Source organism: Phyllostomus hastatus, unplaced genomic scaffold (genome assembly GCF_019186645.2).
Source record: "Phyllostomus hastatus isolate PE091 unplaced genomic scaffold, TTU_PhHast_1.1 phas_contig_283, whole genome shotgun sequence".
Taxonomy (NCBI): domain Eukaryota; kingdom Metazoa; phylum Chordata; class Mammalia; order Chiroptera; family Phyllostomidae; genus Phyllostomus; species Phyllostomus hastatus.
The window spans coordinates 11,344,730-11,372,487 of NW_025333833.1; the positions used below are offsets into that span (position 1 = coordinate 11,344,730).

General features: G+C 50.5%; 1 protein-coding gene across 1 annotated transcript in view; it reads left to right on the forward strand.

The window, feature by feature from the left end:
• LAMC2 (laminin subunit gamma 2) overlaps window positions 1-27,758 on the forward strand; it is a 53,911-nt gene that overhangs the window by 11,571 nt on the left and 14,582 nt on the right. Inside the window, exons 2-12 of the mRNA XM_045838743.1 lie at window positions 5,806-5,994; window positions 13,253-13,388; window positions 15,115-15,213; window positions 17,509-17,645; window positions 18,641-18,763; window positions 19,857-20,046; window positions 22,216-22,328; window positions 23,230-23,448; window positions 24,073-24,255; window positions 24,883-25,128; window positions 27,146-27,291. Coding sequence (XP_045694699.1) covers window positions 5,806-5,994; window positions 13,253-13,388; window positions 15,115-15,213; window positions 17,509-17,645; window positions 18,641-18,763; window positions 19,857-20,046; window positions 22,216-22,328; window positions 23,230-23,448; window positions 24,073-24,255; window positions 24,883-25,128; window positions 27,146-27,291 — 1,781 coding nt within the window. The remainder of the gene's footprint in view (window positions 1-5,805; window positions 5,995-13,252; window positions 13,389-15,114; window positions 15,214-17,508; window positions 17,646-18,640; window positions 18,764-19,856; window positions 20,047-22,215; window positions 22,329-23,229; window positions 23,449-24,072; window positions 24,256-24,882; window positions 25,129-27,145; window positions 27,292-27,758) is intronic.

Below are 27,758 nucleotides of genomic sequence, written 5' to 3' on the forward strand. Positions count from 1 at the left end.
GGTGTGAAGGGAGCCTGGGGGCTTCCGCACGCCTCCCTCCATTGTGGGCAGGGGGTCTCCAGCTCCTTGGGGGGAGACTGGGGGGCAGTGGTGGGTGGATCGGCCTGTGTCTGGCTGCCTGGCAGGTTTTTCTAAGAAGCCCTTTGAGGATCAGCGACGGTATGCTATAATAGTTATTATTATAATACATACTTAAGTGCCGAAGAGGGAGCATTCAGCAGAGGCAGACCCGATTACCACTCACGCTTCACTAGACTGAAAAAAAAAAGTGAAAACTCTGAGTCCAATGACTTGGTTTTGGATTTGTGTTTACAGAGGCTGGCAGTAAAGTTGGTGCTCTCACTCCATTAGCTGGGAGAGAGACCCAGCTGGCGGAGACAGGGGTCACAGGGTGTTGGAGTGAGGGGACAGAGAGAGGGCAGGACGAAATTGTGAAGAGAGGGCTCTAGTTTGGAAAGGGCACAGTACAAATGAATAGTCAACTATGAGAAATGGATGAGACGTGGCACTTACGGTGCCGGGTTCAGGGGGAGAGGGAGAGAGGCCTGCCTGTCTTCATCCCTAGACCCGTAAGGCTCAGGTCTGATCAGGGTCGTCGGAGGCTGATTTGGATTGTCTGGTACAATGATGTCTGAAGGCCACGTCCTGGACCCGTGGCTGGTAAAATGAGGAAAACATGGATAATGTGATGAGTGTTTGACAAAACCATCATACATTAAGTAAATATACATTTATACAATATACATTAAGTAAATATATACATTACGTCTTATTTGACAAAATGAAACCTTGGCAGCTCCCCTTTTTTAAAAATTTGCTTCTTCACGAAATCCCGGTGCCTAAGCGCCCAGCGCAGCCTCACTGTTTGGTGTGGAGTGACATTTATTAAATGAATGAACTATATACACATCTCACGGACCAAGGACAGAAGACGGAAGGGAAAAGGAGGAAGAATCAGTGAAGCAAAGTCGATCGATGAGTTACTTTGGAGAGAAAGGGGATTTATCAGGAGGGACAGAGAAAATCTGCAGCAGCTGGACAGGCAAATAGTTTGATACATTTGTTATCAAACAAGTCATGGTAATTTATAAGGAAAACACGGTGCCTGGGAGATAAATGGACACAGAGCCTGAACAGAGCAGTATCAAAGCAGAAGTAAAACAAGAAGCGGCCATATGGCACTTTGCAGCCCTCTCTCCCTTAGCTACCTTACTTACCCCCCAAATTTATTTTCTTTCACTGCTTTCTGTGTTTTCCCTTAAAAATATCACTATCCCAATATTCTCTCTATATTTCTTATTTATTTTCTTTCCCTCCCACTTGCATGAAAACTCCATGAGGGCTGGATACCTATTGGTTTTGTAGACTGCTCTGTCACCTCCGTTCCTAGAACAGGGCCTGGCATGTAGTAGATGCTCAGTATATACTTGTTGGATGAATGGATGAATGAATGGACTGTTGATAATGAATGGACTATTGAATGAATGAATGAATGAATGAATGGACTGAAATGGCCAAGACCTTCTTCATGTTCATACTCCCATCACTTGCTTTTGTGTCAAGGCTCCCTGACAGAAACTAGAGAACATATTCAGGAAATTTGCTGCTGGCCCAGAATTTGAAAGAATAGCAAGTAGATTACAAATGGAAAATGAAAAAAATCCTAGACATCAAACTGAGTAAGACTAAACACAAAGCAAAGAAAGGATAATTAAAAAAAACGTTTAGACTTTTGTTTAAAATGTATTATAGTTTTGTATTTAGGTCTATTTCTCTAAATAAATTATTGTATTATTAGTTATTGAAAATGCTTTTTTCTAGACTGGGCTTCTGTGCAAAAAAGCATCCTCTCCAGGAATAAGGAAGAGAGCATCTGGTGAATGTCGGCATTTGTGTTTTTAAGGCGTGCCCAGACATGTGTTGACATGTGGGGTCCGCTGAATGGTAGAAACACATCTAGGAGTTTCCTGAAGTTTAAGAGAACATGACGCATTCATCTGACCATTAAAAAGCATTCAGTTCCTGCTGCAGACCAGACCCTGTGCCATAACCAGGGCTTCCTTTTTTCCTTTTTTTAAAGCATGGGAGTGCTTTCTGCCTGTCTAAAGAGCGGAGTCAAATGCAATGATTTGCCCAGCTTCATTTAAAAAATACATTTCAAAATATATTTTTTTCTCAACGTTTAAAAATCAGTACATTTCCTACACAAAGCCAGATTTCTGTCTTCTTTAAAAACCCAAGTGGGAAATGCTAACTACGGGGCACATCATTGCTGTGTGGCAAGACTGGCCCGGGGTAAGCTGCAGCTTCTCCTTTAGCCCTTTTGGCAGAGTCCCCACTGCTCCTTGTTGCCTTGTCCTAGCTGGGTGGTGCCTTTCAGTCACCAGTGTGTCCCTGGTAGTGGTTGTGCGGAAATCGGTCACAGAATAAGAAAGACCAGGCTCAAGCTGTGTGAGGCCCATTTTGGTAAGCCCAGTGTCAGAAATTTGAAACAGAATTTGAAACAGAGATTTTTTTTTCTCAGTAGTAAGATGGAGTAGTGATTAGTTTTAGGGGAGTTAGTCTAAATTTGAGTGATGGCTTGAGAGAGACCATGTTTCAAATGCGTTCTCGACAAGAAGTGTCATTCGTGCAAAAGGGCAAACTCTGGCCCCACGTTCTCTGGGTGTGAGTGTTCAGAAGACTCAGTGTGGAGCCAAGAGCAGTGCAGCTAAGTGCTGAGCTCAGCACAGCTCGCTAGCTCCCAAGTCCCGCAGACAAGGCTGGAGGGAGTGTCTTCACGGGACTATCCCATAATGCAGACACAGGAGGCAGTGCACTCCCCGGACCTGCGGCCCGCGGGTCCTCTCGGCCCAGCCAGCGTGACCCTGGGCTTGACCGGAAACCCACGGAGAGGGAGGAGGGTAGGTTGGCTTGAGGTCCATAGCCTGCTGGGCAGGTTTGAGAGTGGAGACGCTGGCAGACCTCCCCCGCTGGAACTGGGCCGCAGCTCCCAGGAAGGCTGTGAAAGTAAAGGAAGAACCCAGATCTTTCGGGGAACAGAGCTTGGACAGAAGGTGAGGGAGGTAGTAAAAAAAAAAGATAATGACAAGGTTTTCTATTTTTTTCAATGTTGCTCTAATTCAATATATCATGAGCTGTCCTTATGAAGTTAACTATTACCAGCAAAAAGTTTGTTCTGAGTAAGAAAGGCACAATGAAAAGTTCATAATTATGTTGAGATTGCTCCTCAGAGGTATGCAGGACCATACAGGGGCACTGGCTGTCTGAGATGAAGCTGAGTAATCACACAAGGATCATTGGCTGGTGTAAATTCAACAGCTCTTGTATGTGCCTGATGACATACTTGGAAGAAGTTTCACAGCCTGTGACAGCTGTGTGGCACATCTGCTGGAGATCCACACAATCAGTTACACAAGCATTCATTGAGAAAGGTTCGCCTTGGCACCGGCTCTGTGAAAAGCCCTGGGACCTTGAACTAAGTGCAAACTTAATAGGCTGTCAGTTTAATGAAATGTTAGGCTGCATCCATGGAATTGTAATATCTAGTCTTGTTGGAAGCTGAGCTGTTCAAACCACACTTGCAGTACTGTAATTAATCCCGGTCATTTGAAGAAACACATTGAACATTGGAGCTCGTTCCTAGAAGGGTAGTCAAGAAGAATCTAGAAATCATGACATGGGAAATAGTTGAAGGTCTTGGAGATGATAATCCCCAGTTTAACCTGAAGAAGAGAAGATGAAGGAGAGCGATACTATAGTTAGTATCTTCAGGTATTCAAAGGCTTGGCTGATGTTGTGCCTTGTAGAACAATGTCTGAAATAAATGTCTGAGGAATAAATAAACAAAAGGAGAAGAGAGTAGGGGTAGGGTGTGTGTGTGTGTGTGTGTGTGGTTTTCCAGGGAAGAACAAGAACACATGGTAAAAATTACAGGGAAGGAGGCAGATTTTTTAAAAAAGATTTTATTTATTTATTTTTTAGAGAGGGAAGGGAGGGAGAAAGAGAGAGAGAGAGGAACATCAATGTGTGGTTGCTGGGGGCCGTGACCTGCAACCCAGGCATGTACCCTGACTGGGAATTGAACCTGTGACACTTTGGTTCGCAGCCCACGCTCAATCCACTGAGCTATGCCAGCCAGGGCCAGGAGGCAGATTTAAAACTCCATAAATTTTTTTATAACAACCAGTACTGTCTAAGGAGAAACAGCAGATCCTACTAGGTTAGGGAGGATGCGAGAGGGGGCTGAATTTATAAAAGGAATGTCTATGTTCCGTGGTAGACCAGATTCTCAAGTGGAAAGGGAAGGGCTTTGTGGCGGGATAGACCTGGGAGCAAATTATGTCTTTGCCTGTTTAGCTGTGTGACTTCAAGCAAGGTAACTACCTTCTCTAAGCATTTGTTTCTTCTTCTGTTAAATAGGGACAATAAAACTCACGTTGAAGTGCTATTGTGAACCGATCACGTAAAGACCTAGAAATAGAGTGGGCTCTGGTGGATGTTCGTTGACCTCCCCTAGACCAGATGGCATCCACAGCAACCTGAGAGAGTGTCAGGAGCTCTTACAAGGAAGTTCCTTAGGAAGCTCGTAAGATTTACTGAGTCACGTTTGTGTCTTCAGAGCCTGACGCGGCTCGCATCAGGCAGCGGCTTGGTGCGTCCTGGCACACTCGTTGACGTTGTTGTTGATGCTCTGGGTAAGGCATGGCTCTGGGCACTTCTGGAAACAGGCTCTCCTTGGGGTTGCATGGCCAATAGACACAGTGTGCCCGGAGGAAGGAAAGTGAGTTTTGGCATCAGACAGGTTCAAACCCCAGTTCTCCACTGGGAGAACTGTCAAGTTATGTTTTTCTCACGTGTCTCATGTGCGTGAGGGAGAAAATAGCTGAGGGGAAGGACTAGTATTCTTTTCTCAGTGGGAAAGGAATATTCTCAGTGGGACCTGCTTGCCATCCAGGAAGGCAGATTATGCTTGTTCATTCATAAGAGAAGAGCCAGGATTCAGAGAGTTCAAGTAATTTGCCCAAGAAACTTGCAGAGCTGGTATTTGACCCAATTCTTTTAACCTCAAGGCCCATCCTCTTTCTCTTTTCTACATGGTGACTGAAACATTTTCTGAGTGTCTGCTGTGTACCTGGCACACAGGTACTTCCACATGTTACCTCCTTGGCTGTTTAGGTGCCACGTGGAGATGTCGCTCCATGAGTCTCTTTGCAGTATCCACAGGGTAGACTTTCCTGGACACTTGGGAAAGGCTGTTCTTTGTGGGACTGTGGTTCTCTCGCTACCTGGCTTTGGGAGGATCACGCAGGGCACAGTGAGTGGGGCAGGAGATGCCCGCCCAGGCAGCTGTATTAGCTCCGCAGCCTCAACCACCCCTGGAGGAACGGATAGTGTGTGTCTTGAACAGAAGTTGCTATCAGCTGTTAGACAGGCTTCTAGCCCAGTAGACTTTTTCTATGGTGTTGAATGGGGTTTTTAAAATAAGTTACTTGCAAATATTTAATTCTGGAATTTTCACATGAAAACACATCATAGAAGACTTCTGAGGACTTGGATGGGAGGGTAACCCTGGACTCTTGTTCTCCCGGGCAATACCGCACCAGCACCGCACACCTGCTGCTTCCTTCGATGAAGTCAGAACTTGCCCTGGCTCCGCCCCTTTCGAGCATTCTCTTGCTCCATCAAGTAGCTGGGAGTAAGCTGTAGACCCCCTGCACAACTTGCATTAATGAGAATACAACATGCGCGCAAATTGTCTCTGTGTTTGTTTGCTAACAATGCCTTTCTCTTCCTGATCCCCAGTCTGTGATTGCAACGGGAAGTCCCAGCAATGCATCTTTGATCCGGAACTTCACAGGCGGACCGGGAACGGATTCCGCTGCCTCCACTGCAACGACAACACCGCAGGCGCTCACTGCGAGCGATGCAAGGAGGGGTTTTACCAGCAGAGAGAGAGAGACCGCTGTTTACCCTGCAACTGTAACTCCAAAGGTAGCTGGGGGGAAGGGCAAAGGAAGAGGGAGATGGAGAAGGGAAGGAGGGAAGGAGGGTGGGAGGAAGAGAGGGAGGGAGAGAGAAGCCAACAGGCCAAGAAAGAGGCTTTCCACTTCTAGAACAATCGGGAATCTGAAAACAAACGTTTTTTTCTGAAGTCTGGATCATAGGAACCAGATGGTGTCTAATTTAGGGCACATCCATTTGAATTCTAGAAACACGAAAAACAGGATTATCTGTCCTCGAAGGTGACAGTCTCTGACCCAGGGGCTAAGGAAGCATGCACTCGTTCAGTGCTATTTCCTCCTGTCTACAACCGTCCTGTGTCCAACCTCTCAAACAGTAAAGGATTAGAAAGGTCTGTTTCTGGTACTGTGCTAAGTGCTAGGGGTATAGAGGGGCACTAACGGAAAAGACAGAAAAATAAATAGGCAGATTAGTGCCTTTCATGAGGTTGTTAACAAGAAAAAGTAGAATTAACAAGCAGGAAGTACCTGCTGTACTGGCTGGTTCATAGAAGGGCTCTTTTTCGTTGTTTTTGTTTTTTAAAATGTATCACCCTGCACCATATTTGCAGAACTGCAGGTGGTACTCTGCACACAGATGTGCACAACGTACCCGATTCTTGATGGGCGGGCAGTGAAGACAAGTTAGTACAAAGCAAGAGGGAGAGACAGGTAGTCCTGCTAAATAAGTTGAGTTTTTTCTTTTTAATGACCTTATTGTCTATTATCTTAGCAGTATCTGTTTCATCTCTTTGCTAGAAAGTGTTTAACAGCATCATATGATAAATATTAACCCACCTACAGGGTATTTATGGGCTAGTGTGTGTGGCAGTGACTCAGAGTGGCTCAGTGGAACCAACTCAGCAGCAGCTGAAAGCATCAGAAAAGAAGCAGATTTTGGTTCAACAAGGCGTTGCTGATAGACTGTATTGGGGAGTCTTGTAGAAAACTGGGGTGCCCCTGTTGTGATACAGACCCGAGTTCCAGAAACCATGCCCAAACCACCAGAGTCCTGTGAGGATGTCATCTGATCAGGTTTGCTCAACTTTGTGGTGTAGAATCAGCATCCAGAGTCTTTGGGATTTAGCAGTTCTCCCTATGAATCAAAGAATTTTGAAAAGAAAAACTAAAAGAAAAATCCTTCCACCTTAATGGGCATCTAACCTCTGTGAAAGGCCCACATGCCCGTAGGTTCTGCAGCCTTGTGGTGAGTCCCTGGAGTTGGGTGTCCCAGCAAAGTGATCAGTGAGAAAGGAGTTAGGAATGTAACTGGCTCAGCTGGAAAGCCCGGCCTGAGGACAAGGAGCCCGCTGCAGAGCAGCGAAGAGAGAGGGTACTGAGGACTGGGAGTCCACTGTCCGTCCAGCAACAATGAGCCTGGCTCTGTCTCTTCCTTTGGGGAGCGGCCACCCCGGGCTCGGTGAGATCAGCCCAGTGGGAGGAAGTAGAGCCCAGCGATGACTTACATCTTGTGGGGCAGCTGACGTGCATTACTCGCACTTCCCCTGTGCCAGCCGCTTTGCTAGGTGCTTTTATCCAGTAATTAATTTAATCTCCATAAATAACGTTATGAAGAGGGTGCTATTATTATTTCCATGTTACAAATGAGGTGGCAGAGGCTTAGAAAGGGAGGGGAGGAAACTTGTTGAAGGTGGCAGAGCTCCATGGGCTCCAGCCCCGGGTGTGCTGGCGTCAGAGAGCGTGACGTGGAGTACAGGGGCGGGTGTCAGAGCCCGACAGCCTCAGGTCAAGTCTTGGCACTGCCACTGCCACTCTGCCACTCTGGGCTTTGTCCTTAAGCTCTCGCTGCCCCAGTGGCCTCATCTGTAAAAGGGCCATCATGCTATTTATGTCACAGGATCGTATGAGGATAAAATGGTGTTTGTTAAGCACATGGGAGACAGCTCAGTAAAGTGATGTCGTTGTTTTTCTTGTTGGGACAGAGGTCAGATCTCAATCCCCTGGAACACTGGCCGTTTTAAAAAAAGAATCACGTGCCAGAATTATACGTCAAGGATTATATGCCTTCTTAGAAAGAAGCCTAATAAAACTATTTATTAATATCTTATCATGAACATCCTGAAACTGGCAATGAATTTTTCAAATCTTTTTAAATGGAGTTACTGCGTGGCCTAAAACCTCCCAGCAGGCAATTACAGGAGCCAAAGTTATAATGCAGGTGTTCCAACCAAGAACTATTCCCTTTAATTCCCTCCATATGAAAGGGGAAAAAAAATCAGAATGGTGCCCTTTTATCCCCAACAGCAGATAATTAGATGTCCAGAAAAAACGTCACGGATATTACTTCCTAAGATCTGGGCAATGCTTTATGTTTTTTTCCAGAACACTTTCTCGTACTGTGTCTTTTTTATCTGTGTGTGGACACTCCACCCAGCATTACAGAGATGAAGGGACGAGCTCCTGGGCCCGAGCTGCCCAGGCCGAGTGGCATGTTGGTGACAGAGACTGTCCCCCCCATGTGTCATCTCCAGCTACACATGGGCTTGGCCACACAGGTCACTAAACCAGTGGCACAAGATTAATTCCCAATGTGATTTTTGTCTCCTAATCAACCAAATGACATTTTCCACTTTCAAATAATACCTTCACAAGGGAACTCGTTGTAGATTCAATGTCATATGCAGGAGAATACGTCTTACTCCAAAATGCTATCACTCCATGAAAGGCAACTGAAGCCAACAGCATTAATAATCCCTAGTATGGTCATGGATTTGGATTTCACCTCAATTCCTCATAAACATAGCACAACTGGACTTGTTTTGATGTGATGACTTTGTGGGCTCAGCCACAAGGCCGAACTATCTTCAGTTCTCGTAACCACACATACAAGCCCTGATACCCTTTTGCTACTACTTTGAAATTCACTCTGTGCGTGTGTGTGTGTGTGGGGGGCGGGTTTCTTTCTCCCACGACACCTAAATTCTTGAGATCCGTGTAGACACCAGTGATAATGGAATTATTCTCTTAATTTTATTATTTTTTACATAGCTATGACCCTGACAGTGGGGTAGTCAGTCTCTAACATTTGAGTTATTATTTAAAATGTGCCCTCAATAATGATCATTTAATTATTATTAAATATAAGTATTCAGTGATAGTCATGTTATTGTAAAATGCAAGCTGTGTGTTTACACATACAGGGTTCTCAAGAGGAGGTATATTCTCTCGGTTCAAATTTTTAGTGTAAATCGTTTTAGGATATTTCTCGAGTTCTCAGATGTACGTAGACTATACGCACATAAGTCCTAAAAGCGCTGATCGGAGCACAGCCTTAAAACAGGAAGCCTTTAGCCTGGCTGGCATAGCTCAGTGGATTGAGCACGGACTATGAACCGAATTGTTGCAGGTTCGATTCCCAGTCAGGGCACATGCCTGGGTTGCGGGCCAGGTCCCCAGTGGGGCCATGTGAGAGGCAACCACACATTGATGTTTCTCTCTCTCTCTTTCTCCTTCCATTCCCCTCTCTAAAAATAAATAGAATCTTTAAAATAAAATAAAATTAAAAAAGAAAACAGGAAGCTATTTCTCATCTGTTCTTAAAAGTCAGCTGTTCACAGCCCCCTCGTGATGTAGGGATTGGGACAGGTGTTTATATTAGTGAGGCATTTTGGAGACCTGGCGCTGCAACTTTGGGAGTTTTGGAACATGAACTAAAGTAGTCACGTTCCCGGCAGGACCTGTGTGCTTTGCAAGGCTCGAGGGAGGCCTAGAGGTGATGTACAAACCACATTTTCTGAGCATCTGCCGTGCATGAGATACTGAAGTGGGCGCTTTGTATATTTTAGCTCAGAGGCTTACGACCGCTCTGCCAGGCATAGGTCCTTAGCCCCTCCTCAAAGAAGTGATGAGTGCACTGTTCACCCAAGGACACAGCCGGTAAGCGGCAGAGCTGGTGTTTGAAGGGAGGTGTGCTGGACTTCAAAGCCTGGGCTCTTTCCATAACCCCCAGCTTCAGAGCTGTATTCTCCGGAGAGTGTGCTCAGAAACACCGTGTTCCTCAAGATAATAATAGGTGTTTACTGCAAGAATTCAAATGATGTTTGGAAACACGGCCATTAAAAAGTTAAGCTTCGTGTCGACCGAGCATACTATTACGCTATAAACCGTTGAAAGATTTAGTATGTACCATTCCCCAAACTCTTTGGAACACAGAAAGCCTATTTTCATGAGATGACTGTTAATAACCCTCAGAAGGATGTTTTATAGAGTACCGTTTGGGGCTGTTTGGGCCAAACCCAAAAGCAAAGTACAGTCTTCATCTTATAAGCATAATTCATTTCTGAAACACTGTGGAGGAAGCTTTCTGAAGTCAAAAGCATCGTTTCCATTCATTTGAGTGGGAAAAAGCATGTGTCTGGGTGTCCCAGATAGACACCCATTTGTGTTGAAAACAACTAAGTTATACTAAAGAGATATTTCTTCTGTGGAATGCTACTTGTCAGAGTATAATTCTAAGCGTTTTCCCTTCTTAGCTCTGCTTGCTGCTCACAGGGCAGTGAGCGAGCGTGGCCGTCCGTACGTGGCAAGCCCAGCCAGCAGCCTCTCTCCGTTCCCATCTTGTCAAAGGTCCACCTGCCTTCAAGCAGGGGCCTCAGACTCATTTTCCCCGGGGGCCATGTCAGCCTCGCGGCTGCCTTCAAAGGGCTGAAATAATTTTAGGACTGCATACATGTAACTACTCCTTAACTGTTCAGGAGTTGAAATTACATGCGGCCCTTTGAAGGCAACTGCGAGGCGGATGTGGCCCCCGGGGAAGATGCGTTTGACACACCGGCCTTGGACCCTGAAAACCACCCCGCCCTCCTCGTCCTTTAACTGTCCTTTAAAACTCTGCCCCCTCGCCCCCCACCGCGGCGTGCGCTGTCCTGAGGCCGCTTCCCTCTCCGATCACCCTCTCCCCCTATCCACAGGGTTTTGTTTCTGTGCCGGGCATGCACCTGCCTTCTCTAGCTGCCCCCAGAGCAAAGTCGTGACTCTTTATTCACCCTGCAGACTTCACCTCCGGCCTCTCTTGAGTTCCAGACTTCCATTTCCACCCACTGTGCCACTAGGAACTCAAGGTCATGATGTCTAAACTAAACTCAGTGTCTTCTCCAGCTGATTCAACCCCAGATCCCGCTGCCCCTTCCCCTTCCCTTTGATTGGGAGCATCCCATCCCACCTCGTTGTGCCCTCCCTCCAAGCCCTTGGAGTCAGCCACGTGACCCTAGCCCCGCCCCCCCCACCCCCCATTTCCCAGAGGTCGCCAAAGTCTGCTCATTCTGTGTGCACGGTGGCTCTCCCAGGGTTTCCTTCCCCCTCCCCTCCCCTGCCTCCTCCACTCCAGGCCATTCTGTCACAGGGAACTTCTTTCAGGGGAGGCTGCTGGTCTTCCCCGCCCCGAGCCGCCCTGCAGATCGCTCTAGAGCTGTCTTTTTAAACCACAGGTTTGACAGTCCCCGAACCTCAGACAGTCCCCTGTCACCCACAAATGGATCTCTTATCCTTCTGCCGGTGTTTAATTTGCTGGTAGCTAGCACGGGCTAATACATACACAACGCCTAACCCAGTGTCTCACACTTAGTGGGTGCTCAAAAAGTGCACTTTAGACTGTTATCACTGAGGCTCCCCAAGCCTTGCTGAGTTGACCTGGAGTCTGCCACAGACTCTAACTGTGAATGGGACTAATTTATTTCATGGTCCATATGTGCCATAAAAGCCTTTATATGGGCCCAGAACCAATACTTTATTCATTTGAACTGCACCTAGTAACAAATTTAAAGGTCACAGAGGATAGCATACATTTTCTTGCTGCTCTTTTTTTTTCTAAAGGAGCAACTGGTTAGTGTTCTGTTGGCTCTACAGAGAATGGATAGTCTCGCTATCACAGTGGAGATATGCAGGTTATTTTATCACTCTGCCAGCCACAGGAAACTTTGGAAGTAGGCGAGGTACACCTCTAGCCAGCTTCCACCTCATGGTCGGCTCCCTCCTCAGCCCTTCCACAGCAGCCCCGTGCCTTTCTGGGCTTCTGTGCATGAATTCAGCCGGCTGCTGGGTGTCTTCTTTGTGTGGGGCACTGTGCTGGGTGCTGGGGACCCAGCAGGGACCACTGGCTGAGGTCATAGGTAAGCAGGGCTAGGGGCTGGGGTAGGGGTGGGGTGGATGGTGTAGATATGGGAGTCAGAGAAGGTGTCTCTTGAGGGGAAATATCTAACCGAGACCTGAGTGCTGAGAATGAGCCCGCTTAGGGAAGTGCTGGGGCAGGAGCATTCCAGGCACAGGGAGCAGCAGCTGCAAATGCCCTGAGGAGGGAAGCAGTCTTGCACCTTCTAGGAGCAGTCTGAAGAGCCAGGGAGCTGGAACCTCGTGGGAGAAGGGAGGAGATGCGGTAAGAGAGGTTGAGGTTTATGGGCCGTGATAGAGTTTGCATTTTATTCTGCTCAGAGCGGGAAGCCACCTGGTGACTTAGGCATATAATATGATCTGAATTCCACTTTAAAAAGAGCCCTCTGGCTTCTACATAGAGGCTGGAGTGTAGGGAGGCAAGGACAGAGGCAGGGAGGTCCTGAGCACCCCTCGTCTTTCATCGATACTCCATCTGAGAGGACCCACTTACACGGGAGAGCGTGTCTATAGAGGATCAATCACAGGGCAAGCACCCAGGTGCACTAAGCGGGAGAAGAGGCAAACGCCCCTTGTTGCTCTCGAGGAGCGATGCTCCGAGGACAAAATCGCTACCCCTCCGGGCTACTAGAGACCCTTTTGGTCAAGAGGCCTTTTTGTCCACTTAAAAAAATCACACCCTCCAAACACTAACCCATCAAAGGTGGCTTTTGCCTGCGAGAGAGAAGGGAGAGAAAGAAGGGGCTTGCTTTCTCGTGCCCACTTCTGCCAGAAGGCGGACACCCGCTCCCAAGCTTTCCTCCTTCGTGAAAGATCGAGGGTCTGACGGACTTCTCTGGAAAAGCAGTGGCGTGCACACTACCTAGTGTTGAAAGCAGGCAGATCCACACACCGAAATGCTTTCAGGAGTAATTTCCATTCCCTTCCCCGAAGAAGACAGCCTGTCTGCTGAAACCGTCCCTGGTGGGCGACGCTGAACTCACACGATGTGAGAATGGTTAGAGGCAGCAGGTGGTTGTGATTTTATATTATTCATTGTCACCCATAGGGTGACAGTTGCTTCCTAACGCCATATAAATTACATATTTCCTCTTCTTTCCTTTCCCCTACCTTGTCGGTGACAGGCTCTCTTAGCCCTCGATGTGACAACTCCGGACGGTGCAGCTGTAAGCCGGGTGTGACAGGAGACAGGTGTGACCAATGTCTGCCAGGCTTCCACACACTCACGGACGCCGGCTGCACCCAGGACCAAAGGCTACTGTAAGCACCGCACCCCCCACTGCTGCCCCTGCCACGCGTGGTGACAATTATATTAACAGTCGTGACCACTTACAGTTCCTGAGCACCTACTGTGTGCCAAACGCCGCTTTGAGAACTTCGTGTGGATTGTCTCATTTGACCCTCACAATAACCCGAGGGGTTGGGATCACCGTGATACTCACGTTAAAGATAAGAAACTCACCCCAGGAGAGACTGAGTGGCCCAGTGTTGCTGGTGAAGGTGGGCATAATAGTCAGGCCCGCAGTCCTGGGTCAGGAGCCCGCGTTCTTCACCCTGACAGTGGTGGCCCCTGCTTCAGATGAACAAAGACTGGGGTAAAGGGCCCAGATTTTTACCCGGGACCCATGTCAGCCCAAATGAACTCGGAGTAGAGGACTTCTGCGTGTCCTCCAACCCCTGTTAGTGTGGAGCAGCTTCTGCCCCTCCTCACATTCCTCCCTGGAGCAAGGCGGAGCGTGCACTGTCAGTCACGTAACCAGCCCGCAGAGACGCCGGGCCGGCAGGGCGTTGGCATGGCCCAGAGGAGGGCGAGCTTGGCAGCGGAGCCACTAGCTAGAAGGCCGCCCGCAGAGGAATCACGTCCCCGTCGCCGACGTTTCCAGCCCCTTGCCCGTGTGAGAACAGCCCCCCCCAGCCACGCTTGGTCTGTCTCGGTCACCATTGTCCCAAGTTCTCTTACCCTCTGGGCCTTTGTGTAGTAGATTGTTCTCTTCCAGCCCCTCTGCCCCCTTTTCGGTTGTCTTCAGAGATCCTTCCCTGAACCCAGTCCCCTTTCTGTAACCCTTTTAAATCATGAAGCAGATCGCCCCTGCTGGTGTGGCTCAGTGGCTTGAGCGCAGGCCTGTGAACCAAAGGGTAGCCGGTTCAATCCCCAGTCAGGGCACATGCCTGGGTTGTGGGCCAGAACCCTGGTGGGGGGCATGTAATAGGCAGCCATACATTGATGTCTCTCTCCCTCTCTTTCTCCCTCTCTTTTCCCTCTCTAGGAAATAATGAACAAAATCTTTAAAAAACACATGAAGTAGATAGATTATATAACTTCTCTGCTTGCAACCCTGTTAGCTCCTCTCCCACTTAGAATGAGTCTAGACGTCTCATCAAGGCCAGTAAGGTCCTGCAAGATCCCCTCATTTCCACCCTCATCATAGGCTCCCCCCGACTTGTTGCCACTCTGCCCCAGGCTCTCTGCATTCCAGCTACACCAGCCACACCAGCCTTCCTTCCCTCCTTGAAAGGAGCCAAGTATATGTGACCTTGCCCTTGACTTAGAGCACTGTCCCTGCCCTCAGAGTCACACAGACCTTCCTGGGGCCCCATGCCTGCTGCACCCATCTCCTCACGGATGATAAATGTTTTAAACCCGTCAACTGAACCAAACAGTCAACTGGAACTGAACAGCTCAGCCCTGAACTTGGTTTCCATTCTGGCACAAAGCCCCTCCTCTCTTCAGGAGTAGATTGGGATAGCAAACAGTTCATGGGCTGGCTGCCACCCCAGACCACACTTGGAGTAGCACCAGCATAGACAGATGGGTCCTTCAAGGGTCGGCGGGGTGCTGGCCAGACGAGGACAGCTAAGAGAGGCCTCGTGGAAGGTGAACGATTTGCTCAAGTTCGGCGACAGTTGCTAATGAGCACTTGATCTTCATGTGAAGAGTTGCAGAGCGTTTGGAAACATCCCTAACTTTTGTTTTCTTCTTTCCCAGAGACCCCAAGTGTGACTGTGACCCAGCTGGCACCTCGGGGCCCTGTGACGTGAGCCGCTGTGTCTGCAAGCCGGCGGTCACGGGAGAGCGCTGTGATAGGTCTGTGTGAACTGGGGCCCTACAGTCACAACAGGGAGAATCCCTTGGCAACAAACATAAACTGTCCTCTAGTGCAATTATGGAAATGGGACACTTAACAGATGTGGACGAGCTTCTTTGTGCCCTCTGTCCTCAAAAACTAGGCTTTTAAAACAATACAGCAGACTCCCCAAACCTCACTGGCCTCCACGCGTTTGCCGTGGCCCCTTCTCTTCGCTTGCACCAGGGTAGAGGCGCAGGGCCCCAGGCAGTCCCCTCGCCCGCTGGCTCCAAATCCAGGTGCTCGGGTGCCAGGTGGTGTGCGAAGATGAGGTCACATGACCCAGCTTGCTGCCAGGACAGGCCTGACCTAATTAAACATGTTGGGAAAATGCTAGTACCAGGGCGGATCGCAGTGCATGGCCATATTTAACCACCGGGTGCAGAGAGGAGCCACCCAGGGGTGGCATGGGGGCTGCATGCACACACACGAACCAGGGAGACGGGAGAGCCTGCCGGGCGCCCGGCCAAGCCTGGGCAGGTGGCTCCAGGAGCCGAGATCCGCCCTCAGCTGCTGCCGCAGGACATTCCTCCCGAGCACGAGCACGAGCTCACTGCTCAGACTCAGACCTCCGCCCGCCCCTGGATGGCCGCGGGCACAGGGCTGCGGCTTGGCTCCAGAGGTAAAGGCTTCCTCCTCGTTTCCTTACAAGCAAGAGAGCGGCTCTTGACACCCTGCCAATCACTTCCACCTGGGCAGGGGCAGCGCCAAACACATTCCGACCTACTGAGGTTGGGGCAGGGAAACGCAGCTTCAGGGTTAAAAGAGGAGTCGCTTTGTGAAAACGTTTTTAATTTCCAAATATAACAGAGAAACAGAAAGCCACACGAAAGCGTGTTGTCAGCACCACCAATTATATAAAGTAGACCTTTGCTAAAAGTGTGCCAGCCCCAAAATCCCCTCCCTCCCCGGAGAAGCAGCCACAGTTCTGACCTGTCGGCCCTCGAGTCCTTACCTTTCTTCACAATGTACTGGGCAAGTGCATCCCTGCAAGCACTGGCGTTCAGTTTCGCCTGCTTCTCTCTTCATTTCCCTCCCCCGCTCTGCCTTCCTTTCCCATGCCCTCTGCGCCCTGGCTGGACCCCTCCCCGCCTCTCTTTCTTCCCTTGTTCTTACATCTCTTTAATTTACAGGTTTCCTCCCCAGAAACCATAGTGATTTTTTAAGCCCCTTCCCCATAGAGAGAAGGAAAACATGCTTATTTGGTTGCAGCTGTTTTCTGAAGCATCACGGCTAACTGGCTTTACTGTGATTTTGCAAATGAACACATTCCCGACTTAGGGTCCAGTGGGTTAGACCCCAGGATTCAGAAACGGATGTACTTGAGCTTGAATCTTGCCTCAGCCACTAACCAGCTGAATGACCTTCCACAAGGTTCATACCTTCTCTGGGTCTCTGCATCTAAGAAAATTGGAAACAACAATTTCTATCGCATGGGGGTGTCATGAGGATTAAATGAGAAGGCACATATTTGGTGCCTGGCGTATCATTTAAGTGCCAAAGTAAATGATACTTGAAATTATTCTTCTTTCATGGGGAAGGATGTAGTAAACTTGAACCCAGAAAAAAGAAGTTGTCCCTAGCTTCCCCCGCCCTCCTCTCTGTACGCCAACATCTGGGGCTTGTCCGGCAGCCGTGGTCCTCAGAGTGACCACTGGACAGCCCGAGGTGGGAGAGAGGCGGAGCCTCAGCCTGCACTTTGCTTTTGTAGAGAGTCTCCAGCCTTCCTTTGTCATATCCTCACCTGCCCTTTCCTGGGTGGGCCAGAGCCCAGGTACAAGGAGCAGGGGTGACGGGCCACACCTGTGGGTGGGGGATCAGTACGGCAGAGTGGGTGCTGGGGCTGGAGCATTTGCTTTCCTTCCCTGCTCCCCACCCCCATCCACCCTATTGCCCCCATTAAGCCCTTGCTCCATAGCCCCGCCCCGCTCCACCCCATGTCGTCCTTGTGACCCCCACTCAGCTCCTCACCACGAATGGGAAAAACCACTGTTTCCAAACCTCCAGTTCACACATGATTCCGCTGGAGCAGAGGGAGAGAAGGTGATCGTCCCTCGTGCTCTGCCGCTGGGGCGCTGCGGTTGCCCCCAGGTGGTCCGAGAGCGGGGGTGGCAGGTGCAACTCAGTGTTTACCAGCTTTGGGGGTGCACAGGGCCAGGCGGGAGTGAAAGTAGCGTACGATCAGTCATCGTCGTCTGTATATGGAATAAGAAATAACCGCTAATGTTGTCCTGGTTCCTCAAACGCCACTGCAGGTGTCGACCAGGCTACTATCACCTGGATGGCGGGAACCCCGAGGGCTGTACGCAGTGCTTTTGCTACGGGCACTCAGCGAGTTGCCACAGCTCTGGGGACTACAGTGTCCACAGGATCACCTCAGACTTCCACCAAGGTGAAGTATTTTGTTCTCTAGAATTTTTGCTTTTAACACTGTATGGAGCTCTGTGCTTACAGATACCGCATTTTGGACTTTAAGAGTCACCACCCCCCCCAAATTTGGGAGAAAAAAGGGGGTTCATCTTATAGTCCAAATGTTGCTTACCTGGCTTGCTTTGGGGGGGGCGGTGGAGCAGGGTCACCGATTATTAAATATTTTACCACATTTTTTGTTTCAATTTTTTTTTCCTATTTTTCTCCTCTAAAACCTAGGTGTGTCTTATGGTCCTAAAAATATGGTAACCACCTCACCATTCACAGGATCTAGCATTTAAGGCATCTAGCTTTTCATGTGCATTATTTTTACAGGGTAATACCACAGACTCTGGAGTCTCGAGAAAGTTCTAGCTGAGCAGTTCACTCATACCAGTGTATGAATACCTTAAAAGAATAACTAAAAAGAGACCACGTTCTCATCTCCCTGCATTTCCCATCCCCATCTGTCTCAAAGCCACAAAGAATCATTCATTGGGTGGGGAGGGGCGGTTATGAGTGTCTTCCTGGAATTCACATTCACTAATAATACTGCTTTCACATACATTGAATGAGTTGATTTGTGTGAAATGAGTTCCCAAGCTACAAAGCACCATAAAATGATGGGAGATTGGTGTGATTCCAACTCTGAATTTCTCTTGAACATACTGGATCCCCTCGCTAAGGCCAGACACTGTTCATGTAAATAAAACAATAGTCCGAATCTCAGGCAGATGAAAACGTGGTCTCTTCTTACAAAAGACGCAAAGACAAGAAGTCCAAGCACCTGAGGGGTGGGGGCAGACAAAGTTGAGTCCCAAGCAGAGAGGTGGCCGAGGAGTTTTAAGGACTATGCGTAAGTGTGGAAGTGTTAAGAAAACCCCACTCGCCACTAGGACCTTTTGGCAAGCAAGTCTTGCTTTGTTCTACCTCAGTAGACTGTTTGCCCTAACGCAGAGGGGTTTGTCTGTCTTCCAGATGTGGACGGCTGGAAGGCTGTCCAAAGAAATGGGTCTCCTACAAAGCTCCACTGGTCCCAGCGCCACCGGGACGTGTTCAGCTCGTCACGACATTTGGACCCTGTCTACTTTGTAGCTCCTGGTACGTGTGGCCTTTGTCCCACAGAAGCCACCGTGGGAGGCTAGGGAGTCAGGATAGAAAAAACGGAGTCGGAGAACGTGGAAACTACATCACTCGGGGTGCAGGGCAGCAGCGTCGCCAGAGGAGGGCTGCAGCTTCAGTCCCGTTTGACGAAGTCGTGGCACAAAGAGCGGAAGTGGGGTTCCGGGCGGTCAGATCCTGGGGGAAGTTCCTACTTTAATCGAAGCGGAAGTGTCAAGGGTTCCCATCAAGATAAGATATAAGACCTATTGTCAAATCTGTCAGCCTGTTGAGAAGCAGATGGACAGGGAAAAACGAGGCATTTCTCAAAGCTTGAACCACTTGTGCATGGGAAAAATAGGGATCTGTCAGTGGTGATGAGAAGCTCTGGCTGGAATTCTGATTCCAGTTGTGTCCTTAGCTGACACGTAGTTCCTGGTGAGCTGTCCTCTCAGCCTTTGCAAACTTCCATCCTCTCAGCTGTTCAGTGGGAATGAGAAGGCCTGCTTCCGAGAATTATTGCCCTCAGATGTGATGATGTTTGAACGCATCCTCTAAACTCTTTAGAGCCTAAAGCATTAGGTAACAAATGGCTCTATTGCCAATATACCTGCGATCTCAACATATTGGTCTGGCACAGGGCCGTGCTGTGAATCGTCTCATACAGCGGTCCCCAGCCTTTTTGGCACCAGGGACCAGTTTCATGGAAGACAATTTTTCCAGGGATTAGGGTTGAGGGGATGGTTTCAGGATGATTCAAGCTCGCCTTCTGCTGTGCGGCCTGGTGCCTAACAGGCCTGGACCGGTACTGATCCTCAGCCCAGAGGTTGGGGACCCCTGACATAGTAGCTGGAATTGTCTGACCATGAGGCCCTTGGAACGTTTCAGTAACTCACCCGCCTTTGTAGCCAATAGCAATGTGGCCACGTCCAGTGCCGTGAACTGGCTCTTCTGGAAGGGTGGCCTGGGACAGGATGGTGGGTGGGTAACGGAGGACTCCATCAGAAATTGCCAGCGTTAGTGCCAACCTGCTCACTTGTTTGCTTCTCCAGTTTTACGACTGACCTCAGTCTCTTCAAACTCCATTTCACAGCCAAATTTCTTGGGAATCAACAAGTGAGCTACGGACAAACCCTGTCCTTTGACTACCGCGTGGACAGGGGAGGGAGACACCCATCGGCCCACGACGTGATCCTGGAAGGTGCTGGTCTACGGATCACGGCCCCCTTGATGCCACTTGGCAAGACACTGCCTTGTGGGATCGCCAAGACTTACACGTTCAGGTAAGAGGAGGGGCTGGCAGCGGGCGGAATAGAGCAAGCTGTGACTGCAGTCCCCTGCCTTTGTTCATTCATTCAGTCATCGTGTGCTCATTCAACAAGTGTCTCTGAGCACCTTTTGTGTTCCAGCCATGGTGTCAGGTGCTGGAACGTAGAGACAGGACATGCTTCCTGCCCTTAAGCCCCTGCCAGGCTAATGGGAGAGAGAGAGAAAGAAACGGATGGTGACAGTGCAGCTTGTAAGTGATGCCCTACAGAAGGTGGGCACACATAGGCACAACTAACCCACTGGAGTGGCCAAGGACAGTGTCTCAAGAAGCTGTGACAAGTGAAGAGCAACTCTCTAAGGGGGCCAAAGGGGAAAGGCTGACAAGACAGAGAAAAGGCCATGCTTGAGGAGTTCTGTGATTCAGGGAATGCCGAGCAGTAAGCATGAGTGGAGCCCGGCGTGGGGGAGAGGAATACCCATGCTGGGAAGTGAGGTCTGAGAAGAGGTGGGAGGGAGCTCACAAACGCCCCTGTGCGTGTCTGGGGGGGCGGGTTGCACATTATCCTGTGGGTGGGGATTTTGAGTGGTGGGTACAGAGAGGCTAGGGCGAGGGGCCGTGCCTTCTAAGTACTCAGTACTGATTGGAAGCTTGGAAATCAAGATGAAGAAATACGGCCTTTGTCCTTTAAGCATTCATGGTCTGGTGGGATGTGTAACAGAAAGCAAACATAATACAGCACAAAACTGGCTTCCATGGTGTGCCCGTTCTCGGGGACTTGGGAGGAGAGGAAAGAGTGCCTGGTTCTGCGTGGAGGACAGAAGGAAGCCCAGGACTTTCCCAGGGACAAAATCAAGACAGCCTGTACCTGTCAGCATATGTGGGGGTGCAGAAAGGCATAATACTGGGGGAACTGGCCAGCGGTACGTATGGCTGCTACACAGCATGTGCAGGGGAGATGGACAGATAAGTCTGCAAACCCGAAAAGGACCCGTGCAGTGGTCCTTGTATGTCATGTCCAGGTGCTGAGGTCTTGTTCACGCCTGTAAGGCAACGGAAAGCTTATTAGACAGTGGAGGTTGGGAAGTGGTATGATCAGGTGTGGAGGACGGTTCAGGGAGGGTCCTTAGCGAGACCATCAGGACGCATACACAGTGGTTCAAGCGAGGGCTGCTGGAGGCCCAGCCCAGGGCAGAGGTAAAGCAAACAGAGTTAGAAGACCCACAGCGCACGCGCGATGTGTGCTTAAATAACTGAGTGCAACCTAGTCCCAGGGTACACGCGCACAGCTCTGCTCCCGCCAATACCCATTCCACCTTCTCAGCTTGTTGCACTTACTCTTCGAGATTCAGCTCATAGGTTCTTCCTTTGCGTTAGCCTTTCAAAGTCCCAGTGAGGTTACGGTCACTGCGTGGGTTTCTACGGCACCCTGAACGCACACTCACTGCGCAGTATCAGAATTATCTGTTTGCCCACTGACTCCCCTGGCTGGACGCTGATGACCTTGCCCAAGTGTCCCCGTGTCTTCCATCCTAATACAGCTTCTGGCCCAAACCAAGTGCGCGGTTAACGTTGTTTAACGAATCGGTGAATGAAACAAAAGGGTTAGGGCTGTTCCTGGAAGAGCTAGTCCAGGAAAAACAACAACAACAGAAAACCATAAAAAAGAATTGTTCAGGGACTGGCGATGTGGTGCGGTGAGGCACTTCGACGCCACATTAAGGCAGATTAGATGCAGAAGGTGGAAACTGCCTTTTGAGAAGACTAAGTGAAATGCACTCAGATAACAAATCGTTTAAACAGCAAACCCAAATATGCACGGTAGCTCTTGAGGGTCAGAGCCCCTTGACCTCAGAGGTGTTTCTAACGTCAGGTTTTGCATGACCAAGAACAGAAGTGGTGTCTGAGGACTTGGACCAGTGCAGGTAGCCACAGACCCTGGAGCCCGGCCTCCTCCCCAGGGTCGCCCTCTGTCACATCCTGTGGGGCTTGCGCTTCCCATGGAGCGGGGAAGCTTCACGTGTGCCTCTAGGCCTGTGGCTGCTGGTCCTTTGCCTGTCCCTAAGCAGGACCGTGAAGGGGCGTCGCTGCTCCCACAGTCCCGGGCATAATTTGTATCAGGTGTACAACGGGTAAGGTTTGAAAAGAGTTGGGTTTTTCAGCTTTCGATTTTTCAACCGTGCAGATTGAGTGAGCACCCAAGCAGCCCCTGGAGCCCCCAGCTGAGTTACTTTGAGTACCGGAGGCTGCTGCGCAACCTCACCGCCCTGCGGATCCGCGCCACCTACGGGGAGTACAGTAAGTGACGAGGACAGTGGGTGTCCTTCTTCTCGGGGTTTCATTTAAGTTGCTTCAGCTCGCTAAGGTTCACCTTCCCAAACAAGTACATAAATGAGCTACTTGATGGCTTCAATGCAGCGTCTCTACAGTAAACTTTTAGATTCTAGAAATTATTAAAAAAGAACGTTCCTCTAAAAAGTGCTAAGAGTCTCCGGATTTGGATGAGAGCTGAGGATGTGCAGATGGCCTGCAACAAATGGGCCCGTTCCCCGTGACCCAGACCTCTGGGTTCCGCGGGGAGCTTTCCCTCCGAGGTTCCCCTCGGGGCCGCCCCGTCCAGACGCCATCAAGTGCCCCGTTAATTGCTCTGACCGAACTCCACACTTTGTGTCCTCCTGGTCCCGACTGAAGTTATCTAAGTGAGAGTCCCTTGGGCTTGTTAGTGTCCGTGGGAAAAGGAAGCGTGGCTGCTCGCTCCGTTCCCACGCCACCGACGCAGCGAATAAAGCAGGGCGTAGAAAACGTATTCCCGGGCAGGTCACTGAGCCTTTCCCAAGTGCGGGCAGCTCAGAACACGCGCATGGTCTCACTCAGTTCTCGCGACAAACGTGGGAGGTAGACGCGTGCACTGTTACTCCCACCGTTGCCGAGGGAACACATTCATGCAAAATAGTGTGAGGCGCCCAGGGCACTCGGCTCGCGTGGGCAGAGCCAGAAGTTTAGCTCTGACGTTTCTGACCCTGCAGCCTGTGCGCTCAGTCGTGACGGGCAGCGGTCCCTCCACGCGTGGCACAGTGCGTGCACACCGCCTGTCTGTGACAGTGAGCCAGGGGAGACGAAACCCAAGGGCCGGCCTGACGCCCCAGCTACAGACCTCCCCGCCGGCCGCCCCTCGACTGACCCGTTCTCCCTGTTGCAGGCACCGGGTACATCGACAACGTGACCCTGGTTTCAGCCCGCCCCGTCTCTGGAGCCCCGGCACCCTGGGTCGAACAGTGCGTGTGTCCCGTTGGGTACAAGGGGCAGTTCTGCCAGGACTGTGCTTCTGGCTACAAAAGAGACTCGGCCAGACTGGGACCCTTTGGCACCTGTATTCCGTGTAACTGCCAAGGGGGAGGGACCTGCGATCCAGACACAGGTGAGTGAGATGAGCACCTGGACCAGGGGGCTGGGCGCAGCCAGGTGACCCGGGCCTCCCTCCCGTGGATGAGTCGGAAAGGCTGGAAGAAAGGCTGTGCCTGAACTCATGTGGGAGATGGGACAGGATTAAGGGAAGTCGGGCTGGAGTCAGGAGGATGGACACGGTGCTTTGTTACACTCAATCCTTTTCACTGTGGAAATGCCACAAGGTTGTGGGAAAGGTGCTGGGTTACAGGAAATGGCTGTCGTGGTTCAGTGCCGGGTGGGGGGCTGGTGTCACGTTGCAGGAATTGTGTGGGGAGATCAAAGGCAGTGTCAGGGCCTGGACGAAGGTGCCGACAAACGGTGTCAGGCCACGGGGTGGGGGCAAGGGCGCAGCGTCAGGACCTTAGGGAGAGTAAAGGAAGCGTCTGTCTACTCAGCGTGGGAGAGGGCGGGGTCCCGGGCTGGTTCGGAGCCGGCACCAGGGCAAAGGTGAAGAATGACTGTGCTCCAGAGAAAGCTTCAGAAAGGAGGACTCCGGGCCCCTGAGCTCTGACCCCGGGCAGCCTCCCTGCTCCAGGACGCGGAGAGGCCTTCCCTGCTCATCTCTCTGCCTCTCCATTCTTCCTCCACCTCCCAGGAGACTGTTACTCGGGGGATGAAAATCCTGATGTGGAGTGTGCCGACTGCCCCCTCGGTTTCTACAACGACCCGCACGACCCCCGGAGCTGCAAGCCGTGTCCCTGTCGCAACGGGTTCAGCTGCTCGGTGATGCCCGAGACGGAGGAGGTCGTGTGCAATAACTGCCCGCTCGGGGTCACCGGTAAGGCCAGCGCCTGCTGCGGCCCCCTGTCCTGATGCCGTGAGTTCATGGGCAGAGCTTCTATTCCAAGGAATTTGTAGGGAATGATAACTACTCAGGGCGAGTCTCAATGGGCTCGTGCTAAAGATAAGACTGTTTCAATGCCAGAGAGGCAAAGCGGATTGAGGAAGGGCAGGGGGTACGGGGAGGAAACCCCTGAAGGCGTCTGAAGAGGTTTGTAATTAGAAGATGAAGTTTTCAGACAAAATACATGCTTTAGCTCAGTTTAAAAAAATGAACCAAGGCAAAGAAGGAACCCTTAGTGACCTCTGAAATGTCACTTATCTGTCTGCTGGTCAGTCGGAAAGAAGCGTTCCTTTTTCAGCAGCGGCCTCAGGCGTACTGCTCCGAACCTGCCTTTGCCCACCATCTGGTGACTGGGGAAGTCTCCGGGGGGTGCTGCTGTGTTCCAAAACCCGTGACCCCCGTGGGAGGCCAGAGCCAGCCCCGAGCCTGGGGCCTGCTCCTGAGCCCATTGTTCCGGGGTGCGGGGCAGAAACATCTCTAGACGCCACGTGAGCTTTCTGCCTCTGCGTGCGGCCTTGCTGCTGAGGGATGACCCCGGGCTCGGCCATGTGCTCCTTCCAGGTGCCCGCTGCGAGCTCTGTGCGGACGGCTACTTCGGGGACCCCTTTGGGGAACGTGGCCCCGTGAGGCCTTGTCAGCCCTGCCAGTGTAACAACAACGTGGACCCCAGTGCCTCCGGAAACTGCGACCGCCTGACAGGCCGGTGCCTCCAGTGCATCCACAACACGGCCGGAGTCTACTGCGAGCAGTGCAAAGCGGGCTACTTCGGGGACGCCCTGGCTCCCAACCCAGAGGACAAGTGTCGAGGTAGGACCGCGTCCCCAGATGGGGGTGTGTGCGTACACGTGTAAGGAGGTACAAATCCGCAAGGCCAACAGCAGGTGGCATGGTGACATTACTCTGGTTTCTGCGACTAGTGGGCCCACGCACCACCCCGACCTGTCGTGTGTCGCAGGCTTTAGACCCGTTTCCCCCGTAGCAGAGCTGGAAGACACAGCGGGAGGATGTGGGTTGGGTAACACTGGGGAGGAGAAAGGAATACCGTCAAGTTTACATTCCTAAGTGCAAGAGGAGGTGAGGTGGGGCCACACCCACTGCCCAGCCCCAAGGCGGGTGGGCAGGGACGTGGCTGCCACACCTGCTGCAGGAGAGCAATAAATGACTGGCGACTGAGTCTGAACACACCGAGGTGCGAGGTGCGGAGGGGAGTGGGCTGTGAAGTAGGTTAGGACGCCCTCTCAGGAAGTCAGTGCGATTGATGTATGGGAAGGTAACCGTCAACACGTCTCCTGAAGAGATTCGGCTTCAAAGCAGCAGCTATCTGGAGCATTCCTAGTGCTGCTTCAGATCAAAGCAAGAATGTGCAGACCGGGCCTCTTGCTCAGCCCTTCTTTCAAACCTCTGCATGGGTTACATTCAAGAGGCGAATTCAGTTCTAGGGAGCTGGTCTCACCCCTTGGTCACAGCAGTCCCAGACCAGGCCTGGGACCTAGAACTTAGAAGCATGTTTATGACGAGGTCCAGAGTGGCTCTGGGTACCCAGAGTGGAGGACTCCTGACCCCCTGGGAGTTCTGCAGGGAGTCCAGACCCTCCTCTGACACCAGAGTTCCTGCCCCTGGAAGTGCTCGAGGACCTTGCCCAACCGGGGGCTTCTCCCTAGGGGCACGAGTCCCACCTGCCCTGACCCCAACCTGTGGGTTTGCAGTGATGTGCTGAAAATACCCCATGATAGGGAAAGCCCACATGGCAGTACTGAGTTCAAGTCCAGTTTTTTAACACACCTATTGTGCTCTTCTGATGCTACCAATTAATCTCTATGAGTCTCAGTTTGCTTATATGGATGAATAATATTTAACTCAAAGTGGTTGCAAAGATGAGATAGCACAGAGAAAGTGTACTGTAAACTATATAGTTCTAGTTATAAGAGGCTATTAATAGGGATTTCACTGGCTTCAGACCATACGTTTCTTTACCCAACTCTCTTTTGTCAAGCACCTACCCAATGGGGATCTCGATACTGAGGTCATAATGATGAATAAGTCAGCCCCAGCTGCCACAGAGCTCAGATGCGAGTAAGGAAGACCCAGGTATGGGAGCAGATAACGGCCACACAGTTAGGGGTGTGCGTGTACGCTGAGTGCTGTGTGAGCACCAAGGAGGAAGCCGTGGGGAGAATCACTGCGCCTCCATTAGAATGATGTCTCCCACTCTGTTAGACTCTCAGCTCTTAGAACAGAACGTGGCATGTAGGAGGTGCATAATCAGTCGGACTGATTACATAAAGATATTGTTTTCTTACTGCATTTCATATATCAAAGGCAGCAAGGCAGGAGGAAAAGAGCATTGGCTCTTTTCAAGTTTTCATCCCCTCTGGCCATTTACTTGCTGTGTGACCTGGGACAACTTACTGAACCTCTCTGAGCTCATATTCATTATCTGTAAAATAGAGGGAAATGTGCCTGTATGGCACATATTAGGCCCAGAAGAAGTGTTATCCACCTTGTGAACAGAGCCAGAGTGCTTGCTGAATATCCAACAGGCTTATAATTTAGCAGGAGGAAAACTATAAATGCCACCAAAAAGGATGAACGGTTGTACTATTTCGTCATCCACACACTCAGCGAACTTGCCAGGTGATTCCTGAGACCTAACTGTATTAGGGCTGTGCTTGGAGCCAGAGCCAGGAGATGAATCTAGGTCACTGTGAATCAATGATACGCTACGAATGCCGACTTGACCTTTCCCCTTGTGCTTTGCTACCCCTCCGGTTTCTGGAATTAGCTTGGTAGGAATGTTTCCTGTTTGTTTGCCTTTTGTCTCTAGCTTGCAACTGTAACCCGGCGGGCTCTGAGCATGTGGAGTGTCGCAGTGACGGCAGCTGCGTTTGCAAGCCGGGATTTGGTGGCCTCCACTGTGACCAGGCGGCGCTCACCAGCTGTCCAGCTTGCTACGATCAAGTGAAGGGTCAGGTGCGCATGCTCACCACCCCTTACCCTCACGGGAGACACCTGTAAGTGGCTGTTGGGTGGCTCTGTCACTGATCTAGGAATTCCTTGTCTCCTTGGGGATGGGGTAAGGGTTGCTATCATTTTCTTTAAAAAAATCACTGTGTTAAAAATTCTGTACAATAGGAATATTACTTCAGATTTATGTCCTTGTATGTGTCATTTTCAAAACCCCTGTTGTAGATTTTGTTTTGCTTGGTGTTCACGATAACAGTCCAGTTGGGAGAAAAAGCATTGTGACCTCAGTTTTCAGTGAGCAAACAGTCTAAAAAATTTTGCATTTTTCTTAAAGATTTTATTTTTAGAGGGGGAGAAGGGAAGGCATTAGAGAAGGAGAGAAACATCAGTGTGTGGTTGCCTCTCACACGCCCCCTACTGGGGACCTTGCCCGCAACCCAGGCATGTGCTCTGGCTGGGAATTGAATCAGCGA